Source organism: Mus caroli, chromosome 15 (genome assembly GCF_900094665.2).
Source record: "Mus caroli chromosome 15, CAROLI_EIJ_v1.1, whole genome shotgun sequence".
Classification (NCBI taxonomy): domain Eukaryota; kingdom Metazoa; phylum Chordata; class Mammalia; order Rodentia; family Muridae; genus Mus; species Mus caroli.
Window position 1 is genome coordinate 75,432,285 of NC_034584.1, and position 12,991 is coordinate 75,445,275.

The window sequence follows — 12,991 nt, forward strand, 5'->3', positions numbered from 1 at the left end:
CTGATCCTACTTTGTTTTTCTTTGTTCCTCATCCTCCTCATAGCTCCTTATTCATAACTGTATTGTGTGTTTGTATCCATTGTACTGTAGTAAACTAAGATCTGTTAGGGTAAAGACCTTATTTCTGTTTCTTAGGGTCTAATACAAGCTCTGGCACAGAGAAAGAGCCACGTACATATTGGAGGGAAGAGGGAAAAAATGCTAGTGCGTATTTTGTAAGGATCCAAACTGCTTGGAATAGATAAAAGTATGCATGCTATGAAGATGATCGTATCCACCGTTCCATTTCATCCTTTGGTTTTTCCTCAGGATGCATGTCATGTTTACAGCGAAGGTACTCCCTCCAGCCTGTGCCGGTAAAGAAGATTCCAAACCGGTACTTAGGCCAGCCCAGCCCGGTTACACATCCACACCTCCTCAGACCAGGTAAGGTCTTTGATGGTAACAACCATGTCTCTAGTTCAGATACTCTGTCTAGAATACTGCTATGCATTAAAGTTTTCTCACTAGCCGTGATTACACACTAGTACTACTATTACTTTGACTGAGGAGTTGAAGTTTTTGTTTTAGTTAAGTTTAAATGTATCCATGAAACTACCAGTACTTTACTGACACCCAGTTTAAAATAATAAATGCAATAAACTGTGATTCAGGATAGCCTGTAAAATTTGTTTTTCAGGAATTTTTTTTTTGGTATGGGAGTGGCCTTCATACATATCTATGTACCCCATATGTGCCTACTGCCCTTGGAGGCCATTATGTCCTCTGGAACTGGAATTAGACATGGGGACTGAACTTGGGTCCTCTAAAAAAGCAGCCAGTACTTTTAACCACTGAACCATCTCTAGCCTCATATTTCAGTATTTTTTTACAGAAAAATTCTAATTCATAGTTTCTAGAGCTATTTTCTGTAGATCCTTTGTTTCTGTTTAAAATGTTAAGTGTAGCCGGGCGTGGTGGCGCACGCCTTTAATCCCAGCACTTGGGAGCAAGAGGCAGGCAGATTTCTGAGTTCGAGGCCAGCCTGGTCTACAAAGTGAGTTCCAGGACAGCCAGGGCTACACAGAGAAACCCTGTCTCGAAAAACCAAAAAAAAAAAAATGTTAAGTGTTTATTTGAAAATGTTAAAGACTTCACTGTAGGTTGAGCAGAATTTCCAGATGTTTATTGCTATGAGAAGTGACCTACTCCAGCTGACTAAAAGTCATGAAGGACTGGAAAGATCTCTTCCCTCCCCAGCACCCCCAGAGCTACTGCTAGAACATGTGGCATCACAGTCCCTCAGGTGAAGACTTAGTTATTTTGTTTTATGTTTAGGAAGACAGTGATGCAGTTATGAATAGCATCTCAGAGATGGGATAGCAGAGTAAAACAGAAAAAGCTTTAGAGACAAAGCTAGGGTTTTGAGAAAAATTACTTATTCCTTCCACCACGAAAGATGAAAGTATTTCTGTAAGTTGCTACAAAAGCACAGTATTAATAATGTAAATTCCCTTTAGAAATATGTTACTCTTTCACTGTTTCCACTCAGTGAATGATACCACTGTGTCTCTCAGTGAGGACTTCCTTTGGCTGCTTCTCCATCAGGCTGGAATTCCTGCTGGGAAGTCTGCTGACTCTCAGGAAATGCAGCTCACCACTGAAACACACAAGCAATCAGAGCTTTCAAAGCTGTAAGGTAAGCGTAATAGAAGTCCAGTTGGTGCTACTTTTTAACCCTATCAACCTACGTGTAGCTTTGTTTAAAGGAAGAAGAAGAAGAAAAGGTTGAATTGATACCTAAATTTTACCAGCTTTGAAATAATTGATTTCTTGTGGTGAAATACTTTGTGGTAAGCTGCATTTGCCAGGCCTTGACCATCACAAGCATATAAAGATGAATGACTTCATGTCTAAATCACTGTTTTCTATATTCTGTATATGATTTTTATTTTTGCCTTGGTCGCAGATCTGAATATCACTCTGCGAAAAATATTAAAACCAACTTGAAATAAAACATCAATATTCAGTCTTGGTGCTGAGCACATAGGACAAGGAAATTCCCTTGAAAAGGAGAAAAATAGTACTTGAAATCAGCTTTTGTGAGTGAAGATGCACACTTTTCATATCCTCCTCCTAGTCACAGTTTACTCGGGGAGCCAGAAAGGTAGCGGGTTTGGTTTTGGTTTTGTTTTGTTTTGTTTTGTTTTGTTTTCACAGTAGTATGAACTCTGTGCTTGGAAGGATGTGACCATTGTTCAGTATGGTGCCAGTAGCTGGTATTATGTTAGGAACAAAGATCAGTGGTATAGGTAAATGCATGTATGCATGCATACATTACATACTTGCATACATAAAATATTTTCACAGAAGTCATCAATGTCTTAAAGTTTAAAGAGACTGTGTGCCATGCCACTGAGCATGCAGACTTTACAGGGAAACAGTATTTAAGCCTGAATCCTGCACACTTATCCATAAACAGACATATATACGTTCTTTTAATCTGTTTTAGCCAGTAGTGATGACACATGCCTTAATCCTAGCACTTGAGAATCAGAGGGAGAAGGATCTCTTGTGAGTCTGAGGTCACCCTGGTCTATATAACAAGGTCCAGCACGGCCAGAGCTATATTGTGAGACCCTGTGAGAACTTACAGAGCTGAAGTCAACTTAAGGAGTAAAATTTGTTAGTTGTAACTTTGCTCAAAAAAAAAAACAAAAAAAACCTCACATTTAGCATTTGACATAGTTACAGGAAAGCCTACAACTTACAACTTTGGCAAAATATGTCAATCTTTTTCCTGTTAAAGGAGTCCTACCGTGAGACAAATAGTACCGAATGTAGAAAAGCATACTTTAGTTATTTATAATTCCACACTAAGAAAAGTACTGTTGAGTTATAGAGTCACACTCCCAAGATGTCTCTCCTTAAATGTTTCTAAGTCACTTACAAACTCATCTTTCATGTAATTTAGGTAAGTTCTCCCTTAAAAAAGAAGTGGTTTTTTTGTTTGTTGGTTGATTTGAGACAGGGTTTCTCTGTGTAGCCTTCAATGTTCTGGAACTCACTCTGTAGACCAGGCTGGCCTCAGACTTACAGAGATCTGCCTGTCTCTGCCTCCCGAGTGCTGGGATTAAAGGTGTGTACTACCATTGCCTGGCTTAAGAAGTCCATCTTATAAAAGTTAATTGTTAAAGATTTGACTTTAATATCTGAAGTGTTGGGCTGCAGAAATGGCTCAGCGATAAAGAGCACTATTTACTCTTCTAGACAACCTGCATTTGATTCTCAGCACCCACATGGTGGCTCATAACTTTGTAACTCAAATCCCAGGGGATCTGATGCCCACTTGTGTGTCAAAACCATTGGGTGAACTTTATCAAAGAAAATGTACATGTCATGACCCTATAGACTTACCTCATCAAATTTTAGCAAGTCAGGAGATCATTAAGGCTTGGAAGGGAAGGGAAGGGAAGGGAAGGGAAGGGAAGGGAAGGGAAGGGAAAGGAAAGGAAGGGAAAGGAAGGGAAAGGAAGTGAAGGGGGAGTGGGAAAGAGAAATAAATATGGTGTTTACTTGTGACACAATCCTTTATGTAGCCCTCTCTGACCTGGAACTCATTAGTGACTTCCTTACATCACCTCCCCAAGTGCCAGGATTAGCATCATGCCCACCTCAACCTGTTTAGTTGTTGTTAGTTTTATTTTACATTATGTGCATGAGTGCTTTGCGTGTGTGTGTGTGTGTGTGTGTGTGTGTGTGTGTGTTCACATGCCTGATGTCTGTAGATGTCAGAAGAGGGCATCGGCTCTCAGATCCCCTAGAACTGGAGTTTTTCTAGAAAGCGGACCCAGAACTTCATAAAGACTATACATGTGTTCTCCACTGAGCAACAGTCTTCACCTCTGAATCCTAACAAAGGCTGTCTGCTGTATATGTTGTTTTATAGCTTTTTACCTATATGTCTAATTCATGTTGACTATCTGTTTTGGTTCACCTTTATAACTATCATCTGGAATTCTGTGCACTGCCAACTAGAGCTGAATTGTAAAAATTTTCTATTTGATTTCATTTTTCTATCATTTGTTTGTTTATTTTGTTTGTTTTGTTATTTACTTGTGTGGTTCTAAAACTGGAGTTACATATGGTTATAAGCTGCCATATATATACTAGGAATCAATTACCTGGGCCCTCTGAAGGAGCAACAAATGCTCTCAATTGCTGAGTCAATTCTCCAGCGCTATACATCAATCTTATGGAGGCATTTTCTCAATTGAAGTTCTCTCTTTCCAGATGACTGTGACTTATGGCAAGGTGGGGGGAGGGGTGGGGGGGAACTTGACCAGCGGACCCCTGAATGGTCACTTCTGACTTGTTGCTGCTCCATGAGAAAACTGAAGACCTGAGACTTGTATGCACATAATTACTTGGGCATGAATAGTAATTATCCACATCAATTATCATCTTCCAAAGTCCTACCAGCCATTGCAGTACCATGATGACAACCTCTCAAATGTAGGATTTTTTCGGTTTGGGTTAGGTAGAGTTTTACATAGGCCAAAATAGCTTTGAACTCTCTCTATAGCATAACGATAACCTTGCTCTCCAAATCCTGCTACCTCTAAGTTCTGGAAATAGAGAACCACACATGCCTTACTCTGCTGTCATTTTTGAATTTGAAACAGGTGTTCATTGTGTGGCCCAGGTTGACCTCAAAAGGTTTCTCCGTTTTCAACCTTCTAGATGTTGGTATCACTTGTATCTATACCATACAGCTAACAATTATAAATTCTTAATTTTTGGTAATAATTATAGCTTGTACTTATATTGTGTTTATTGTTGTATTTTGGCAGGTTTTTTTTCTCCTGACAACTTTGTGAAGTGCATATTACTTATTATTTGGTTTGCTTGGTTTTGGTTTTGGTTTTGGTTTTTTGGTTTTTCGAGACAGGGTTTCTCTCTGGAGCCCTGGCTGCCCTGGAACTCACTTTGTAGACCAGGCTGGCCTTGAACTAAGAAATCCACCTGCCTCTGCCTCCCAAGTGCTGGGATTAAAGGCGTGTGCCACCACCACCCAGCTTGTTTTTTTTTTTTTTTTTTTTTTTTAAGATTTATTTATTTTACATATATATATAGTACACTATAGCTATCTTCAGACACACCACAAGAAAGCATCAGATTCCATTAAAGATGGTTGTAAGCCACCATGTGGTTGCTGGGAATTGAACTCAGAACCTCTGGAAGAGCACCCAGTGCTCTTAACCACTGTCCAGCCTCTATTTTTTGTTTTCTAAATGAGGAAACTGAGGCTTTTCCCAAGTCACTGAGTGATTTGCTAAACTAAAGTTCCAACACGCCAATATTTGCCTCTTCTTTTCTTTCCTTTCATGGTGGTACTGAGGAATTGGCTAGGGGCACCATGCATGCTAATACTAGCCAAGTGCTCTACCACTGAGCTATATCCCCAGCCTATATTAACCATGCATTAGTACATAACACTTAAGGCAAATACTAATCTAGTAATACTCTCAGTTTCTCTTGCTACATAAAAAGAAATACAGTTGAGTTGGGGTGTTGAGTTTTTTGTTTTGTTTTAATGTGTTTTTGTTGTTGCTGCTTTGGGGATGGTATACTGTGGTGTAACAGTGTACCTTAGCTCATGTTTAAAAACATCCTATGCTGAACTCTATCCCCAGCCCTGAAAGATATCTCCCTTAATAAAAGCTTAGAGGGCAATGTATGTTTATAGTCAGACAGAATATATGTCCAGTGAGTTTTACAAATCTACAATTAAGTATGTTCTGGCAAAGAAAGTCACAAGGGTAACCTAGAGCTTGATCAATATATAAAACATTGTATTATCTTTTAAAATTTGTATTCAGGAGGATCAGAAGTTCAAGGTCCTCAGCTACACAGTAAGTCTGAAGCCAACCTGGCTGTTTGAGGTTTGTTTAAAAAATAAAAAGGGGCAGGGGGAAGAGGGGAGATAGCTCAATGGGTAAATGTTTGCTGCACAACAGAAGGCCCTAAGTTTGAATGCCCAGAACACATGTAACCAGCTAGAGACAGTACTGCACTTGTGTTGCCACAGCTCATGGGCCAGCAAGCACAGCAGCAGCAAGCAGGAGACCCTGTCTCAAACAAGGAGGTCTCAAACAAGGAGGCAGGTGAAGACAGAAACCCAGAGGACTCACCTCCAGATATGCAGTGTAGCAGACAGACACGCACACTCAGTACTCTAGACAGCGCCCTCTGCCCTGCTGTGGTGATCCCCCACCTCCATAGGAAACATCCCTCTGGTTTCAAGATCAAAGTGCCTGTGCACGTCACCTGCCCTATTGTATCTTATAGTTATATCTTATGTGCCCTTTCTGTCTCTTGTCTTGCTCAGCACATGCAAATGAAGTCTACTTGAATATTATTTCATTTTTCAGAAACCAATGTCTCATATTACAAAGGAAACAAAATAATTTCTCCTTCCTGTCTGTGAACTAGTTCATGAACTACTTTGTATACAGTAAAAATGACCTAATATTAATCAATTCTTTTTGGAATTGACCACCTTAAATATCACTCTAGTTAGTTTGGGGAAATAATTAAACTACATACCTAAAGTACAGCAAAAATCTGCATCTTTCCAGCCATTTTCAGTCTTTATTGTTCTTTTCTCTTTGGATTTTCTGCTTGGCTAACAAAACATGAAGAACAATCTTCTTGCTCTCTTCACAGTCCCAACCCTAATGTCTTGAAGGAACTTCCTTCTTGGCTGCAGTCTTAGAATTGACTGTGAGACTTCTAGTCTTCTGATTGGTTCAGCGAAGTTGTTAAAAGGGCCCCTCTGTCTTTAATTGATTCTACAAGATCAAATGCCAACTTTAATCCTTAATCATTTACAGTTTCACAAAGTGCCAGACTGCCTACTCAGACAGAACAATTTTATCAAAGAAGTCCAGGCCAGATGAACTGTTGGTTCTGTGATCAAAGGGCTTTGCAGCTGCCAGGCTTACTAACAAAGTGCCAAGTTCATTCCTTTGCGTGCTCCCCCCTTCCCACCAGATGAACAGAAAGGGAGCTTTCCTGTGTAAGCTTTCTCTTAGGATTTATTACTTTGCTGCTTTGACATTTTGGAAGTTTGAAAGCATTTGGCTAACGATCATTCCAAACTTGATAGTTACTAGACTTGGAAAAACATAGCCAAGAGTTTAAAAACTTTAAAACAGTCACTCTCATGAAACTTGATTTCATAAACAAGTGCTTTAAGTGAGGCTGGGGCTATAGCTCACTTGCTTAGCGTGCCTGGAGCCTGGTTGCAGGCCTTGGAGCCCTGGACACTGAGTGTGGTGATACATGCTTGTAATCCCAGCTCTTAGAGACGAAGGCAGCAGAATTAGGAGCTAAATTATAACCAGTCTCTGCTTTTATGGAAGTAGATCGGCAGGCCAGCCCATTCTCGGAGCTCACTGCTGCAGTGCGCTGTCGCTCTGCTCCTCAAACCTTGCTTGTCCTTCGTGCACATGCGCCCACGCACATTTGCTGCTTAGATAACTAGGAAATTTCCAGTGTGGGGTAACAATGGCAAGCTTAACATGAATAGTTACTAAAGAGTTAAGCTGTGCTTTAGCTCTAGTACAAAGTTCAGATTTCTGCCCAATTCTTCTAGGAGACCTGGGAGGCTCCATCTCGGAAGGAAAAAAAGTGGGGATAGGTTCTTTGTTAATCCGGCTGAAGGAAAGTAAAGACCAAATTCTTTGGTCAAATTAAGCAAGCTTTATTTTCGGTCAGACAGGACTTTAGGGAGCATTGAGAAAAACAGCATTGAACACAGGAAGAAGTTGGGCTTATACAGCTCAAAAACTGCAAGGCTGGGAGTTTCCAAGGCTTTAGCTATGAAGGAACTTGGCAAAACAGTTCAAAATTACTTGGCAAAACATCTATTCAGGGCAGAGGTTAGGATATAGGGTGTGGAACATGCCAAATTCCAGAAAATTCGTCAAGACATAGTCAAATCCAAGTTTCACAGAAAATAATAATGAAATCATTTGAACTTTGTATCAGGATGGCTTTTGATCACCAATAAAAATGAATGGAATTTTTATTGTACATATTTTTAACTTAAAAACGTTTTGTTATTGTTGTTTTATTGTCTGAGACAGGGTCTTACTATGACACTCAACTACGTAGACCAGGCTAGCCTTAAACCATAGTTTTATGTGCATCTGCTTCCCAAATGCTGCATCAAAGACATGCATCACCATGCCTGGCCTAAGCATACTTTATTAATAGGATGCATACTGCAGGATTTTCTGTGCTTAGTTCTACACAAGAAAGTAAAGTCAGACAGTTCCAAAGTAAAGCACAAACAACTGGGTTACGTATACTGAACATAGTTACAAAGAGAAGTCCCAAGGTCCTCCTCTGATTAGAAGAATCACTCTGGGAGCTATGACAAAGGCAGGCAGAAAACAGTTGTACACAGGACATAAAACTACCAGGACACAAATACAGCGAAGTTTATCATAGCAGCGTGCGCACACACACACACACACACACACACACACACACACAGAGTCCAGGATGCTTATAGAGGCCGGAGGTCAGCCTCGGGCATTTGCTTTAGTACTCTTGGCCCCATTCTTAGAGACAGATCTCATTAGACCTGGGGCTGGTCAGTTCAGCTGGACTGGATGGCCAGCAAGTCTCCAAGTCTTCTGTCTTCCTTTCCAACTTGCTCATCTTTACATGGACACTGAGGATCCAAAGTCAGGTCCTCATGCTTGAGACACCTTCCTGGCCCCAGTGTCTTTCTTTTATTTTTATTTTTTCTGATACAATCTCACACTGGGCTGGACTGGCCTAGAACTCATAAAGATCAGATCTTCTGCCTCTGCCTACCAAGTCCTGATAAAGGTATGCACCACTATGCCTAGCTCAAAGCTTCCCTTTTTCGCTTTATTTTTCTCTCTATGAAGTTAATTATCAAAGCATATACTCCTTAGAATTCAAGTAGTACAAGAACAGGTTAAACAGAGATTTTATATTCTACTCTCACTCCCAGTAGAGTGCTGTAAAGAGAAGTTTGCTTCTTTTCTGTAGTTATGCTCTATTCCTTTTCACACAGCACTGATCCATAGTTATCTTTGTGTAGTTACACCTGGAGAGTGGCCCCTACTGGGAGAATTAATAGTGCCATAGTCATTGTATAGATTAAATGAGTTGTTACAGGGTGGTTAGTGTTGTACATGTAGTGGGCACTCAGAAAACATCAGGTGTTTCATATTATTGGAAAGTTGCCACAGATAGCAGAACTCAGTCCTTGAACAGAGATTGGAAATCTGGAGTGTGAATTTCGCAGGGAGGACTGCGGATCCAAAGAGTATACAAGAATCTCTAAAGACACAGAGCCTCTTGCAGTGTGCTTTTAGCCATGTTCACAAGCAGCAGAAGTCTGCGTAATAGATCACCAGGGAGGACAGAAAAGAAGTATGAATAGAGACATACAGGAACCTAACAAGTCCACACCTCTTCTGAAGTAGCAGATTCCGGTTCCCTAGAGGTGGAAGTGTCGGTAGTACAGGTCACTTTCCTCTGTCCTTGGTGTGCCATAGGTCAAAGTGCTCTTGAACATGGAATATTTTTTCTTTCTCAGGAGAGGCTATTGGCAATAGCAAGTGAAGGCTGAAAGGGTATGCTTTGGTAAATTTCTGTCTCTTCATTTTTAAGTTTTTATTTTTTAGTTGTGTGAATATGTGTCCATGAGTCCATATTTGGATACCAGAGGCATTGGAGCTCCATGAGCTAGAGTTATAGGCAGTTGGGAGCCATCTATCATGGGGAGCTGGGAACCTAACTTAAGTCTTCTACAAGAGCATGTCCACTCTTGACCACTGAGCCATCCCACTATTCAATCCCTAAATGATTGCTTCATTGGTTCTTTTGCTTTGTAATATAGAATGAAAATCGGCAATTTCTATTTCATAAAGCTTCGCCCAGGCATAAACACACAACCCTTTCCAACAGCTTTTAGTTGAGTTAAGGGAGACAGACAGAGATGGAAATCTAGCCCTTTGAACTTTTATGTCTGAAGTTTGTTTGTACCCGTATGCAGTTTAGAGAAGAGAAAGAGTTCATAGCTTTCAAGAGATCCTCTGGGGTGTTATCCTTAAGAACCATATGTATGGGGCTCTGTATTTTAGAGCACATTTTGCTACTTCAGAGGATCTGGATGGAGGCTTAGAACCATCTATAACTGTAGTTCCAGAAGATCTGGTGCCCTCTGGCCTCTTTGGGCACCAGACCGGATAGTGTACATACAAACATGCAAAAAAGAAAAAAGAGAAAAAACTCACTCATACAAAAGAAAGAAACTAAGCCTGGCAGTGGTGGCACAACCCTTGTAATCCCAGCACTCAGGTGAGTCTCTTGAGTTCGAGGCCACTCTGCTCTACAGAGGGAGTTCCCAGACAGCCGGGGCTACACAGAGAAACCGTGTCTCAATGTAAAATAAAATAAATAATAAAAATCTAAAAAGGGAAAAGGGTCAAGCCTTGAAACCCAACAGTCTCTGGGAGCAGCATGGTAGGAGAGGCCTGATCCCGCAGATTATCCTCTGAGCTCTCCATGCGTGCTGTGTCATGTAAATGTCCACCCTCCCACAGTGAGTTCATGAATGAATAATGAATGTAAGTCCAAATGTAAAGGGGAGAAAAGGGAAGCTACATGCTGTATTTGATTTTCACAACAGCCTCAACAAATGGATAGTATTACTGTGACTTTTAGTGAATATGCCTGGCTTACCATAAATACAAGATAAAGGGTGACAACTCTTGCTAAAAAGATATAATATGCCTTAGGAATTCAGAAATATTCTTTGGTTGGTTTGTTTGGTTGGTTGGTTTGGTTTTTGAGACAGGGTTTCAAAATGGAAGCCCTGGAACTCACTCTGTAGACCAGATTGACCTCAAATTTAGAGATCCACCAGCCTCTGCCTCGAGTACTGGGATTAAAGGTGGTCACCACTGCTACCTGGCTGAGATTATTTTTATTAAGAGATCTTGAAATTGGAGAAAATTTTTTACCAATTGTATAACAAAAACTATAAACCATAAGCAAACATTTACCAAGTCTACTATATACTCTACCTTGGTAATATGTTGAACAGACAGAAATCTATGTCCTTGTGGAATTTATATTCATTTTACAGGGAAGTCATACAGAAATAATGTATCAAGATGTATTTAATATATTGAAATTTCAGGGAAACTTTGACTATATGCCTAACAGTTCATACCACATAATAATGCTCTATAAGAGGCTGAAGAGGGGGCTGGAGAGATAACTCGGCAGTTAAGAGCATCGACTGCTTTTCCAGAGGTCGTGAGTTCAATTCTCAACAGTCACATGGTGGCTCTCAACCATCTGTAATGGGATCTGATGTGACTGAAGACAGCTACATAAAATAAATAAATAATTCTTTAAAAGAAAAAGAAAAAAAAGAGACTGAAGAGAGAGTTCAGCAGCTAAGAGCACTGCCTGTTTAGTTCCCACCAGGTAAACCATCCAGGTTTAGTTCCCACCATGACCTGGTGGCACACAATCATCTGTAATTACAGTTTCAGGGGACCCAACAGCTGCTAGCCTCTGAGCTCTAGCACACACATGGTACACAGACATACATGCAAGCAAACACCCATACAGGAAAAATAAATTAAATATTTTTAAAATAATACTTGATTAGATGAATGAAAGAAGGAACCTAAGATCTAAATCTTGCAAGGTCATAACCACAATTTTTCCAATGTAATCACATTTGACTACAATATTGCAGTGAGATAAAAACCTGGATTACCTTAATTCCTTGTGTATATGTCTCCATCTAATAGTAGTGCCTTTAGTTCCTCAGCAACAGAGCCATTCAGAGCATCAATTGACCTTTTTCTTTTCTTGTCATTTCTAGGGGAGGTGACACCAGGGCTATCTCAGGTGGAATATGCACTTCGAAGACATAAACTTATGGCTCTGGTCCACAAAGAAGCACAAGGGCACAGTGGAACAGACCACACAGTGGTGGTACTCTCTAACCCTACGTACTATATGAGCAACGACATCCCCTACACATTCCATCAAGACAACAACTTCCTGTATCTCTGTGGATTCCAAGAGCCTGATAGCATTCTGGTCCTTCAGAGCTTCTCTGGGAAGCAGTTACCATCCCATAAGGCCATGCTTTTTGTTCCTCGGAGAGATCCTGGCCGAGAATTGTGGGATGGCCCTCGATCTGGCACAGATGGAGCAATAGCCTTAACCGGAGTGGATGAAGCCTACCCGCTGGAAGAATTTCAACACTTGCTACCAAAACTGAGAGGTAATGCCAAGAAAGCCAAACCACAGGTCGGATCCAGCCGTCCTTGTCCTGCAGTAGTTAATTTCTGGAATAATTCTCCCTCGGCATTTCTTTGGGCATCATGAAGAGAAACAAAACGATTGCTAAATGTGGTGCTGCATGTTGTGTCCCAGCACTCAGGGAGACTGTGGCATGAATATCTGTAAACCTTGACGATCAGGCTGGGCTAAATGAAGAGACCCGTCTTGGGGCTGTGGCTGAGGGAATCCACATAAATTTTGAGCTCAAAAGCATTTTCTTTCTAGCCTTTCAATTTCTTACATAAGTTGCTGCCTTTGTTGTCTTTGTTGTCAAAATTAACCTGAGGCTGGAAAGGTAACTCAGTGGTTAAGATCACTCACTGGTAGGTCATCCAGAGGAACCAGGTGTGGTTTCCACCCAGAGATAAAAGCTAGGCTTGGCATGCCTGTAGTCAACAAAGGTGTCCTCATGGTGGCTCACAACTGTCCTAACTCCAGTCCCTGGGGATCTAACACCCTCTCCTGACTTCTGCAGGCACAAACATGGTACACATATACATAGTACAGTCAAAATATTCCTACACTTAAAAATTTTATTTAACCATTTATAGTTAAATTCTCACAATACATGTGGTTTCTTAAAAGGGGTTTT

At 40.7% G+C, this 12,991-nt stretch overlaps 1 protein-coding gene across 4 annotated transcripts in view; it reads left to right on the forward strand.

The window, feature by feature from the left end:
* The window catches only part of Xpnpep3 (X-prolyl aminopeptidase 3), a 53,436-nt gene that overhangs the window by 13,425 nt on the left and 27,020 nt on the right, over positions 1–12,991 (forward strand). For 2 of the 4 annotated variants that reach the window (XM_021182781.2, XM_029469653.1), the window contains exons 2-3: positions 310–426; positions 11,933–12,340. In XM_021182781.2, the coding sequence (XP_021038440.1) occupies positions 310–426; positions 11,933–12,340 (525 nt within the window). Of the gene's footprint in view, positions 1–309; positions 427–1,531; positions 1,679–11,932; positions 12,341–12,991 lie in introns of those variants that run through there. The other 2 variants (XM_029469651.1, XM_029469652.1) reach the window with 2 other exon arrangements.